This window comes from Panthera uncia, chromosome B4 (genome assembly GCF_023721935.1).
Source record: "Panthera uncia isolate 11264 chromosome B4, Puncia_PCG_1.0, whole genome shotgun sequence".
Taxonomy (NCBI): domain Eukaryota; kingdom Metazoa; phylum Chordata; class Mammalia; order Carnivora; family Felidae; genus Panthera; species Panthera uncia.
The window spans coordinates 75745651-75758583 of NC_064809.1; the positions used below are offsets into that span (position 1 = coordinate 75745651).

The window sequence follows — 12933 nt, forward strand, 5'->3', positions numbered from 1 at the left end:
TTGTCACTTTCCTCTCCATCCGGAGCCGCTTCCTCCCTCGTCCCGAGGCTCCAGACGGCGTGGGATCGGAACTGGGATAACTGAGATCTGTCCGCTTTCCCCCGATCGACGGAATTTGAACTCCCAGCAAACGCGGAAAATCACGTTTACTTGCGTTTGCGTATCGTTTACGTAAACAGGTCCGCGTCCAGAAAGCTTGGAGCTTCCCGCGGCCGGGAAGCCGGGAGGCTCGGAGGGGGAGGGAAGCGGGGCCCCATCCGGATCTTCCTCCTCTGACATTCTTCCGAGGCTGTGTAGTATAGAGGGTAAGAGCGTCACGGACTTTGGATTCAAACGGTCCCAGCGCCGCGGCTTGTTAGCTGTATGACTTTTGGGCGAGTTACTTAACATCTCTAACATCTGTTCTTTCATCCCTGAAATGAAGCCATTTCACGGCCACACTTCTAGCACCTGGTAAGAATCTCAACCTGTTAATCAGTGCCACACTTAAGCCATCTTGACTCACTTCTCTGTGGCAGGAAATGTTCTCATATTAATGAAGTCAATGACTAAGGATGTAATAGTATAAACACAGGCTCTGCCATCTGCCCTGCTGTGTGATCTTGGACAAGCGACCTTGGTTTCATTTCTCCATCTAGGGCAGTACCTCTTTCTTGGAGTTACTGGGGGTGGTGGAGGATCGAATGTTAATACACCTAAAGCATTAGAACATTACCTGGCACATAGTAAGTGCTCAATAAATGGTAGCCATTTTTATATTGACTTCCTGCTTAGAACTCAAGTGGTTTATTCTGCCTTCCATTCCAGTGATACAGACTTCCTTGCTTCCTTATTCCAGTGAGGAGTTCTCTGGTTTGGAAATCAGTATTTATATACACTGATGGACCGATCTTGTGCATGTTCATTTGGGGAACAAAGACTGACGGAGAAAGTCTCAGAGAATAGAGGCATAGTGTGAGAAAAAAAGCAAAGACACAAATAAGCAAGGGTAGTTGCTTTCATTCCTAAAGATATTATTTGGTTGGTAAAAAACAGAGGGAAAAGAGTAAGTTGATGAAATTCATTTTATTTAAATATATCTTTAAAGGCACAGTAGGTATCAGTGAGGCAAAAGAAAGCCCATGTATGGGAAAACTACCAATCCAGCCAAGAAAGACAAAGTAACATGGAGGCAAGATGTATATAAGTTAGCCAGTGCCTGGATGGCTCAGTCGGTTAAGAATCTGACTTCGGCTCAGGTCAGGATCTTATGGCTCGTGAGTTCAAGCCCCATGTCCAGCTCTGTGCTGACAGCTCAGAGCCTGGAGCCTGCCTTGGATTCTGTGTCCCCCTCTCTGCCCCTCCCCCACTAGCGGTCTGTAACTTCAAAAGGTTTGCAGGTACGTGATTTTATCCGTGTTGGCACATACCTACCATTCATTTTAAAAGCATAAACATGCAGAAGAAGGAGATCAAATATGCATATGCTCAGCACCTAATTGAGCATAAAACAGCAATACCATAAGCATCAGGTGTATTCTGTTCTTCGGTATAGCCTATATATCCTGGATGTGTCATGTTTCCAGTGTTCTCTAGGTATCTCACCTAGTCTGTCAATGCTGTCCTTCACATTACTGGAAGGCAGGGACTGGGTGATGTTCTTGCAATTCATTTTATATGGAGATGCATACAGACAGATGACGAATGGAGCCTCATTGGTGGTGAGTGTTCTCTAAGGATTAAATGCTAAACTTCAGAAACTGGAGCAGCCATTCTTTGGTCAACAGACCTCAGGGGCCTCAGGGCAGGGAATAAGAGATACTCATCTCTGCCCAAGGTATTGGCTTCTAGCCCCTTCTTGTGCTGCTGCCAGGACGGCAGTCTTCTCAATCCTAGCCTTTCCCCTGGACAACTTTACCGTTTTGTAAATCAGGGTAAACGATTTGGTTCCTCGTCGGGACTATCTTCCCTAAATAGGCAAAATTCTTCGTTAATGCCCAGCATACTGGCCCTTTCCCCTGTCTTCCTGGGACCATATGCAGATGAAGTGTCCATCTCACAATCTAGTAAATATCTGCACGTCAGTAGTGCCTCTGTGGTACCAGTTACTTTGGGTGCTTCCCCCCGCCTCCCCCCCCTTAAGACTATAAGTCCCTAGAAGTCCTCTCTGGCACACCCCTTTCCTAGGCAGGAAAGCCTTGCGGAGAAAAGGCATGAATTGGATTTTGCCAGATGAATGTGGGAGGGGCAATTCCAAGCAGGTCATGGAAGGCCTTGGACAGCTAAGGGCCTGTATTCCCAGCGTCACCCCTGCCAGTAGCCCTGGAGTATCGCTCCCGGTTGTGATTCTGAGTGCCGCAGGGATGGGATGCCTTATAGGAGAGGTGTTAACATACAGGCAGTAGGGCTTGTACAGGGCAGCATGCAACCTCTTGTCTGTTTTGGCAGGAGCGACCTTTTGAAGGCTTTCAAATAAGATCAGCAGGATTAGCTCTTAGAAAACTCCTAAATACAAACACTGATTTCCAGCTCCCCAACAGACATATTTGCTGGAAGGTCCTGCAAGTTCTCGAGCTCCTTGTAGCCCGTGGTTGTAGGCAGAAAGCGTACACTTTGATCAGTTCTGACGCGTGTGGGTACTCATTAAACGATCACAATACCATGGATGTTTCCATCGCTCTAAAAGTGTCCTTGTGCTTCTTTGTCATCCATCTTCATTACCACCGCCCCGTCGTCCCACCACCCCCACTGGTCTCCCTGTCATCGTAGACGCTAACCTGCCTCTCCATCAACTGGGCCAGATGCTTTCTCCAGGCACTCTGAGTCTGGAAAGGACACAGTGGCGGAAGGTGGTGGAGGCTGAGTCCTCCCTAAAGGACAGTCCACACATTCCTGCCACAGACACCCATGGGCTGGCTCTTGTCCTTTCCTGTTCTTTCGGTTCTGTGAGCTGCCTGATACCCCTCCAATGTTGTGTTTTTGTTTTTGTTTTGTTTTTTTTTTTTGATGTGGAGCTTGAACTCACAAACCATGCGATCATGACCTGAGCCGAAGTCGGATGCTTAGCTGACTGAGCCACCCAGGTGCCGCCCCCTCCAACATGTTCTTTATTGCTCAATTGTGGCCGTTTGTTGTTTGCAACCAGAGAACCCGCAGGCGGCAACGGCCTTCCTCCGGGGTCACCATTTCAGAGAATGGCACCCCCAAATCCTTGTCTCTCAAGCCTAACCCAGAGTAATTCCTGAAAAACTTCAGTCATGTGTCCTCCTCTAACCCATTGCTAAATCCTGCCCATTCTGCTCCCTGATCAATATTCTGTCTCTATAAAGTTTTAGCTTCTTCCTCATCATTATTTGTCTAGTACCTAGTACAGTACTTGGTGCAGAGTAGGTACTCAGTAAATGCTTGCTGAATGACTGAATTGTGCCGTTGTCCATAACCCCAGACACAAAAGCAAAGATGTAGGAGTGTGTGTTTTTAGGCTGGCAGGAAGTCGAAGTGAGTTTTTAATGTTTTCACAGAAGTAAACGATAGGACGTGAATCCTGGATTTCGGATTCTAAATTCAATGCCGTTTCCATTATATTATCATATTTTGTCGAGAGTTCCGTTTCTTCTTCCATCCTGCTGAGATGCTTTTTTTTTTTTTTTTAAGTTTATTTATTTATTTTTGAGAGAGAAAAAGAGCATGCAAGCCAGTGGGGGAGAGGCAGAGACGGGGACAGAGAGAGAATCCTAAGCAGGCTCCACAGAGCCCAACGTGGGGCTCAAATTCATGAACTACGAGATCACGACCTGAGCCGAAGTCGGACGCTCGACCAACCGAGCCACCCAGGCGCCCTTCAGATGCTTATTTACGCCAAGGACCACATTGTAAACACTAGACACAACTCTAAAATGCAACCTCTTTCCAAGGGCATTTGCTTATTAACTGAAAGTGAGGGAGGGCATGCAGTAAAGCGTCTGGATTGAGGAAAGGAACCTGTGGCCCCCCTGCAGCATTCTGACCGAGCTGGGGGTCAAGGATGGGACTGACGCTTTCTGAACAAGGGGTACATGCAATACGACCTAAGCGGAGAACAGTGAGCTGGGCTGGAACAACTTTGTGTTAAAATAAGGATCCACACACGGTTCGAATAATACTTTTATTTATTGTCTGCAAATCTGTTCTTCTGGCTCGAGGTCTTGCCAATGAGTGGTGAGTCGAAGATTTGTCCGCTGTTCTCTGAGTACGTGTGGTTATGGGTCTCTGTGCGGACGTGTCTGTGTCTATAGATGCTTTTGCTAATTTATGGTCATTTTCCGCCTACTTTAATTAACATATAAAGTCTTCTTATTCTGACAATGCTAAAGCCTGAGTTAAATACTCCCCGAGTCTAATGGTTTCTTCTCCCAAGCCTGCCTCCCTCCCTCCCCTAAGTCTGCTCCTCAGCCCCCATTAATGCTAGATCTTTAGAGACCATCAGCATTCACACGGGTGAAGAACCTAAAAATGAATGCTAGATCTTAAGTCCCTCTGACCTGTACCCTTGAGCTGAGGAGCTTCTTGGGGAGGTGTGTGCTGCGGGGTTGGGGGGGGGGGGGCTCGGCAGTCCCTCTTCAGAGTTAGTCATTTTGCACTGTAGTTACCTGGAGAACAAACAAACGTGATTGGGTTAGATACCGACCTGCCCTCTCACCAACCACTCCCGGGGAGGAGGGGGTGGAGGAGCTCAGTTTGCTTCTAGCAAATTGTATTTCTTGTAAGGCACTGGGCTGTACCCAGGGAGGCGATGTAAAACTGGTTGCTGGGATTACTGTAAAGACTGGGTGCAGATACTGTTCGTCGCATCATTTGCCATCTCTTTACGAGGACTCACCGGGGAAACTTCTTTTCATCTTAGTAACAAGAGCTGTTGCTCTCTTGAGGAGTGGGCAGCACGAACTAAATGAGCTGATCATGTTTTCCTCTTCTCCTTGGATGTTAGAAAGTGTTGTAACCACCTTTGTGGTCCACCCTCGGTACTTTTATTTTATAGAATGCTTTTTTGTCTTTCCCTAGTTCATGGCTCCATTTTATGTCATGGTTACTAATATACTTCTGAGTATACTGTGCGTGTGTACGTATTTACCTTTTTGTGTGCCTTTTATATATATCTCAACTCCTTTTTGAAATAAGTTCCCATACAACTAAACACATATTTAGGAGATAAGGCCAGGGCGAGAGGTCCAGAGGTTCAAGGTCAAGGGCTAGGAAATCGGCACAGAAACCACAAAGGCCCAGGTTATTCTTGGTTCCTCTGGCTCCCACCTGCCTGACTTTGCCCAGAGGATACTGTTTACTGGCTGGCTTCCCCCTGTAGCCCACGGTGAGGTTTCCAGACTGTAACCAAACCTCTGTCCACCCCTAGTGCCCAATCTTCCCACTCATCCCATTCTGTGGATCTGGCCTCCTTACCTCTTCTTGAGGCTCGGGTGCCATGATGTCGCTCTCTTCTGGAACTGCGGAGACGTGAAGCTGATCTTGGCTCTACAAAAAGAAGAGTTCTGCTGGTAAGAGGTGGATCCACCTCCCCAGCCTCTCCCCAGCTTAGAAGGGTCTTCTGTGCCCTACACTTTACAAGGGGCAAAGACAACACAAAAGGCAAACGTACAGTGTTGTTTCACTATGGCCTGAGAGCATCGGGGAAGGCTTTACTGTCATGCTGTGTTACAGATCAAGAGACCCAGATTCAAAGGTGAAATGACAGGGAACCGGGTCTTGGGACTCCCGTTGTCTCCCTGATCAGACACTGTGTGATCCGTGTGACATGCATCTGTATATAAATCTATGTGGGAGTCTAGGAGGGTATAAATGTAGGTCTTAAAAACACTACCCACCACTTTTAGACTAACCCTCCTTGAGAACGCACTGCGGCTCTCACGCTGAGATGATCGTCGGCTGTGCCGGTTTGGAAAGGCCAAGTGGTATGATGGTTTCTTTGGGGAAGAGTTCTGGGTTCTGAGATGGGAACCCGAGGCACGGAAAGCCCTGTCCAGGAACTGCTAAGCCAGGGGGAGACCTTGGCATTCTAAGGTTTGGAGTGAATGTATTTTTTTAATTGAAATTTAACCTACACACTATAAAATTCACCAGCTCGAAAAGCAGGACCAACTTCTAACAGTCTGGGACAGCCACTTGGAAGTCTGTGGTTTCTCCTTTCAGGAATCTTTCTTCTTCTTCTTCTTCTTCCCTCCTCCAGTTCCAGACTGTGAATTACCCCAAAGGTAATACTGCCTCCCAGAAAAGTACTATTCTTTCAGAGAACCTTCATTCTCTCTCAGGTGATTAAGCAAAAATATGCCTCCTTAGCTGAGGACTGAGCAATCCCCCAGGAGAGGCTGGGAGTAAGGAAATACTATAAATCTCAAACATAAGGAGGGGAGGAGCGGGGAGCAGGTTGCGTCCTATATCTCTTTCCCCAGGAGGACAGTGTTACTAGCGCATTCCTCAAAAATAGACAGCATCTCGGCCCCTATAATCGCCCCTCCAATAAGATTACTCCAAAGAGGCAAACCTGTTTTATCCTCCAGAGCCAAAGAGGCCATTCTATTGCTGACCCCATACCAAAATCATGTAATATGTTACAGTCACACTTAAATTGATCTTGGACCTTCTGTGCCATTGAATTGCTCTTTGTGGTGCAGACAAGTGAAAAGTGGCTACACTTTACCCGTTCAAAATCCCACGGTTAGCCTGCACTTATTCACTGTCCACAAGTCCTGCCTCTTTCTCCCAGTCAGCATAGCTTCCTCACACGAGAAGCCAACAAGGGGCAAGTTCTAGATCTTGCCCCGTTAGGACCTTCAGTGCCTCACGTGGATCAAGACCGAGGGCATAAGGGCGTTGACGACTTAGATGTTAGTACCTCAGGGGAGTCGGCGAAGCCCAGCTTCTTGTTCTCTTCCTTGTCTTCTATCTTCTTTGCCTTGTCAGACTCTGAAAAAACCTGTGGATCAAAGCGGACAATGTATGAGGAAGTCCCACGCCTTCACACCCTGGATGCCACCCTGGATGCTTTGTCTGTTAGCTGGTGCCCACAGTACTGGCATGGTGCCTATGTCCAGATACCAGGAGGCTCTCAAGGTAGCCTGGTCAGCCCTCAGTGAGGCACAGGCAGTCACGGGGTGGTGTGAACCGAGGGGCACCAGGAATCTCAGACTCCCAGATATCCACGTGGCTCATGCCCCGGCCTCCTTCATTGCCCAAATGTTTCCTTTGGCCACTCCGTTTAAAACTGCAATTTAGCCGGGGCGCCTGGGTGGCTCAGTCAGTTGAGCGCCTGACTTCGGCTCACAGCATGATCTCACGGCTCCTGGGTTTGAGCCCCGTGTCGGGTTCTGTTGCTGACAGCCCGGAGCCTGGAGCCTGCTTTGGATTCTGTGTCTCCCTCTCTCTGCTCCTCCCCCACTCATGCTCTGTCTCTCAAAAATAAGTAAACATTAAAAAAAATTTTTTTTTAAAAACCTCCAATTTAGCCTTCGCTCCCTGTGCCTTCCCCTACTTAATTTCTCTCTAGATCTCTTATCAACACTAAATTGTAATTTTACTTATTTATCGTTTCTTGCCTATCTCCCTTATTCTCCCCACCCCCTAGCCACTAGAATGTGAGATGCAGGAAGGCAGAGAATTTTGTGTTTTGCTCACTGTAATATCCCACCTCCTAGAAGAGTGCCTGGCACATAGCAGGGACTCAGTAAGTAATTATGGAATGAATGAATAAATGAATCTCGGTGCCATCTAGTGAGGTGTCTCACCATAATCTTCTCTATAATGCACCTGACGGGTGATCATATATTCTTAGCTTTCAACAGCAAGGGACGGGGGCTATTTCTCAAGGTGGCCTATCCTATTTTGGTTTTTGGAAGTCCCTGTGCTTCCTTCTCCCTATATTTGAAATGGGTTTTCCATATCATTTAAAAAAAAATTTTTTTTAACGTTTATTTATTTTTGAGACAGAAAGAGACAGAGCATGAACAGGGGAGGGGCAGAGATAGAGGGAGACACAGAATCTGAAACAGGCTCCAGGCTCCGAGCTGTCAGCACAGAGCCCGATGCAGGGCTCGAACTCACGGACCGTGAGATCATGACCTGAGCTGAAGTCGGACGCTTAACCGCCCAAGCCACCCAGGTGCCCCTCCATATCATTTTTTAGCAGAGCTAATCACTGAATGTTTACCTTATATTGATCCAAAATGTACTTGAAAAAAAAATTACACACAGTTCTGCCCTCAGAAATCTCATAGAACAAGTCAAATCTCTCTTTGATATGATGTAGCCTTTCCGTGTAATTTGAATAGAATACAACTTGATTTCCAGATCCTTTGCAGAACTGGTCGCTCTCCACAGGTCTCTGTCTCTATTTTAACACAATCCTTTTCTCATCCATATCCTCACCTTTCAAAAGACAATCCCTTTTGCCTGACTTTCCCCTGTGAGTTCCTTCTTCTACGCCTCTCTCATCACAGAAGATGCACCTTGGAAATTTGCAGACGCCATTTTTCTTACTGTAGTCACAAGTATGATGAACTGGAATGAGACCCTCCTCCCTGTCCCTACTAAAAAATGTAAAGCTCAGGGTGCCAGTTGTAGATTCTTTTTCTTTAAAAAAAAAATTTTTTTTTAATCTTTATTTATTTTTGAGAGAGAGAGACAGAGTGTGAGAAGGGGAGGAACAGAGAGAGAAGGAGACACAGAATTGGAAGCAGGCTCCAGGCTCTGAGCTGTCAGCACAGAGCCTGACACGGGGCTCGAACCCACAAACTTTGAGATCATGACCTGAGCTGAAGACGGACCCTTAACCGACTGAGCCACCCAGGAGCCCCGTTGTAGATTCTTTACCTTGGGAACTCCCAGAACTTGGGAGCAAAAGAAAGAAATGAATAAGAATCTGTTCATAACAATAATAATAATATGAGAGATAAGCCCTTTGCAGAAGTCAACCACCCTGAGAGTACAGGTCACTAGATTAGTTGCTATGAATCTGTGAAACGATGCCCAGGACCAAAAAGGTGTCCGAGAATATCCTCGAAACTGTAACCCTAATGACAGAAGATCTTATCACCTGGGGCAAGCTGACTCTAGTAAAGGTAATCTACATGGAGGATGTAAAAGGGAATAAAGACTCAACCAGACCCAATCTCACCTCAGAGGACATCAAGGTAGGGGAAGTACAAAGTTCTTCTGGGTTCAGATTGCTGATGTTCTCCTTTTCTCTGGCCTCAGGAGTTCTTACTGGCTTCTCTGGTGGCTGGGGGTCAGGAGAAGCCTCCAAGAGGGCCCTAGGACTGGTGGGCGAGCCCTGTTCAGAGGCTGGAAGGCTGGAGGGGAGGTTCCCCAAGGAGTGCCTGGGGCTGGGAGTGGCTCTGGGCGGAGGCGGCCTATTAGGAGGTGCGGAGGTCCTCTGGACAGGGGCTCTCTTCTTCGGTTGTTCGGACCCTTCACTTGAGGTGCGGGTTCGGAGGACCACTTCTGGGGGAGATGAGGGCTGTTCTGAAGGGAGAAGGGGTCCACCTGGTGATGGAGATGGGGAGCCAGGGAGCGCTTCCTCTTGGGACTTGCCGTCCTCAATGGTGGGAGAGGGCTGGGCCTGGGTGGGGCCGTTGCAAGCTGGCAGAGGCTCTTCCTCCTCGGAGGAGCTAGCTTCAGACTCTTCCACTTCTTCTTCCTGGTCTTTTAAGGGCTCTTTAATCTCAGCATCATCTTCTCGTGGGGCCAGATCAGATGCCAGCTCTTCTTCACTTGCTGAGATGGAGTCCCCTTCATTCTTCAAAGAAAGCGCGGAGGGACTGGTAGGTGAGGTGAGAGGGCTGGAGACTGCGGATGTTCGAACTGGGGAAGAGATGACTAAAGAGCGTCTGCTGCTGCTAAAAAAGTAAGAGCGTTCAGATTCAGAAGAGCTGAGACCTGGAAGCAACCTAAATACCCCCACGTAAATAATGATGCATGCACATCATAAGAAAATAGAACAAAGCCATCGAAGATATGGGAAAGCTTGGGGACGCCAGGGTGGCTCAGTCGGTTGAGCGTCCGACTTCGGCTCAGGTCATGATCTCACGGTTTGTGAGTTCGAGCCCCGCGTCGGGCTCTGTGCTGAGAGCTCAGAGCCTGGAGCCTGCTTCGGATTCTGTGTCTCCCTCTCTCTCTGCTCCTCCCCCCGCTCATGCTCTGTCTGTCTCTCTCTCCTTCAAAAACATTAAAAAAATTTAAAACATGAGAAAGCTTGTATACTTTGCGATAATGCTTCTGTTATATAGTGCAAAAGAGGCTATAACATGTTATATATATCTCACGATCTCAATTACGTAAAAAAATATATAAAGAAAGCAAGACTGGAAAGAAACATAGCAAAATGCTGACAGGATGTTTTCTCTGGGGAAAAGATTCACAGGTGATACACATTCGATTCTTGTGGACTCTATTTGCAAATTCACCTGGTCCCCAAAATTGATTTGTAACTCCAAAATGAACACTCACGATGCTTTCTTTTGCAGCCAGCCACAGACACGACGCGAGCTTTGAAAAGTGGGTGCCTGAAGGGCACTTTCCCAGCCAAGGTCTAACCAGGCAACCCTCTGCCTGGTTTCAGCTCTTACAACCGCAAACATGTCCTTTTTGCCATGTCTCTCACAGTGTGCTTTTTGTTGGTGATTTTGCTGTTAGAATGGCCTCCCAAGTATAGCAGTAAAGTGCTTAGAGCGAGACGACTGTGATGTGCCTCACAGAGGAAAAAATGCCTGTCAGATAAGCTTCCCTCAGGGAGGAGTTTTGGTGTTGTGGGCTAGGAGTCAACAACAAGGTGTCTTTCAACAGAAACACACACAAGAAGACAAGGTTACGTACTGATTGGCTGATGAAAATGCTAGGAGTGGGGTCTTATGGGAACCTAACTCCGTGTCTCCCTTAGGAGTAATGGTTGAGTATTCGCTAATCCAGTGGTCACGGTGACTTTATGGAACACAATGACCATGAATAATGAAAACTGACTCTACGTATTCAGTAGGCCGGACACGGTGCCGAGTGCTTGTATGGCCAACGTCAGCTTGAGTCCTTCTCACCTCAGGGGCCTCCTATGTACTGTCTACAAACTGATTAAGCAACCCACAGATATTTACTCGACAGATACCAATTATGCTGGTACAAGGATGGGAGATGGGAATAGGCAGAGAAAGAGAAAAACTTCGTTCCGGCCTTGTGGGAGTTTCTGATGTGAGATAATAAGCAGAGCGACAGAGGTTATTTCTAACACTGACATTCTAGGGTCAGTAGCTTTAGAGGCCCAGGACATAGCCAGAAAAAAACCACATTTCCCTACGAGGTTCTGGGACATCTTGGTGTCCGTGATAGTAAGTTTCAGACAAATGGACCACTACAGAGAATTCTGTCTCTAAATGCTGAGAAATGGAGAAACAGAATTTTTGGAGCAAAAAGGGAATTCGTCTAGGAAATCTACATTGACCCTTTAGTGATGATTTGTAATCACTAAACAAATTGCTGTAACAGACTGCTAAATGGATAATACAAGTAACAAATGTGAGCCTGATGCTTCCTTTAAGTCCCAAGATCAGTGTCACCACCTCCTTTAAAAGTCTACCCTGACCATCCCTGCAATGGCAGATACCTACTTCTCTGGAATTCCTACTGGTCTCATTGAGTACTTATATGTGCAAGCTTATATTGTTCCTTGTCTCCATGGGTACATTTTCTGTCCTTTCAACTTTTGGTAAATCACTTCGGGGAAAGGACAAGTCTCCTATGTCTTTGGGTCTCTAACTCTCAGCATAAAACCTTGTACGTAGAAGGAATCAAAGGCTTCAGAATGAGAAAGTGATCATATTCTGAGGGACCACTGAACTGCTTATGTTTACCAGCATAAAGAATGTATGAAGGCAATAGACAACACACACACACACACACACACACACACACGAGAAGAAAGTCATAGAATTGAGAAGATATTTGCAATGCATAGCATTAAAGTGTTAATATCCAGAACAAACACAAAAAATACCTCCTATAAATCAATTTGAAAAGGGGCGCCTGGGTGGCTCAGTTGGTTAAGCATCCGGCTTTCGCTCAGGTCATGATCTCACAGTTTGTGAGTCTGAGTCCCACATTGGGCTTACTGCTATCAGGGCAGAGGCGGCTTCAGGTCCTGTGTCCTGGTCTCTCCGCCCCCTCCCCAGCTCACGCACTCACTCTCTCTTTCTCAAAAATAAATACGCATTAAAAAAATTTTAAGAAAAAGGTAAACAATCCAAGTGAAAAATGTGAAAACAAGGTTAAACTGGAAAGTCACAGAAAGGAACCTTAAACGGCCAGTAACACGAAAAGATGCTCAGGGTAACCAGCGATTGTGGAGTGTGAATTAAATTGCAAAAATTCCACTTCATACCCATTAGTTTAGAAAACTAAATAGGTCTGACAGCGTCATATGTAGCAAGAACATGGAGCACTGGGGGGCTTTTACTACTCCTGGTGAGTTGTAAATTCCAGCAGTCACTTGGGAGAGCCATTTGACAATGACAATCCCTAGCAAGGCTGAAGAAGCCCATGCGCAGACTATGACTCAGCAATTCCCCTCCAAATGTACACCCTAAAGAAACTCTTGGTGATACACACAAAGAGAAATGCAAGATGTGTCCGCCGTAACATTATTTGTGATAGCAAGAAACTGGAAAACAACCCAGATGTCTATCAGCAGGAGGACAGAAAAATAAATTGTGGACAGCCACACAACAGCATCCATCACAGTCAGGGGAAAGGAAAGACAAGAGCTGGTAACATGTAGCAACAGGATAAACGAATGTCACAAACGGTATGAAGAGAACAGAAAGAAGTTGCAAAAGAACACGTCAAGTATGATTCCAGTTTACAAAGTTTGAAAACATGCAAAACGGTATTTTCTGTGCGTGCGTGTATGTGTATAAGAAAAGT

At 46.6% G+C, this 12933-nt stretch overlaps 1 protein-coding gene across 3 annotated transcripts in view; it reads right to left on the bottom strand.

Moving 5' to 3' along the window:
- Nucleotides 1-4109: 4109 nt before the first annotated feature.
- BIN2 (bridging integrator 2) overlaps nucleotides 4110-12933 on the bottom strand; it is a 34309-nt gene continuing 25485 nt past the window's right edge. The window contains exons 10-13 of one of the 3 annotated variants that reach the window (XM_049625473.1): nucleotides 9143-9863; nucleotides 6866-6946; nucleotides 5416-5487; nucleotides 4110-4607 (exon numbers count right to left, since the gene is read on the bottom strand). In XM_049625473.1, coding sequence (XP_049481430.1) covers nucleotides 4584-4607; nucleotides 5416-5487; nucleotides 6866-6946; nucleotides 9143-9863 — 898 coding nt within the window. In that variant the 3' untranslated portion in view covers nucleotides 4110-4583. Of the gene's footprint in view, nucleotides 4608-4983; nucleotides 5488-6865; nucleotides 6947-9142; nucleotides 9864-12933 lie in introns of those variants that run through there. The other 2 variants (XM_049625472.1, XM_049625471.1) reach the window with 2 other exon arrangements.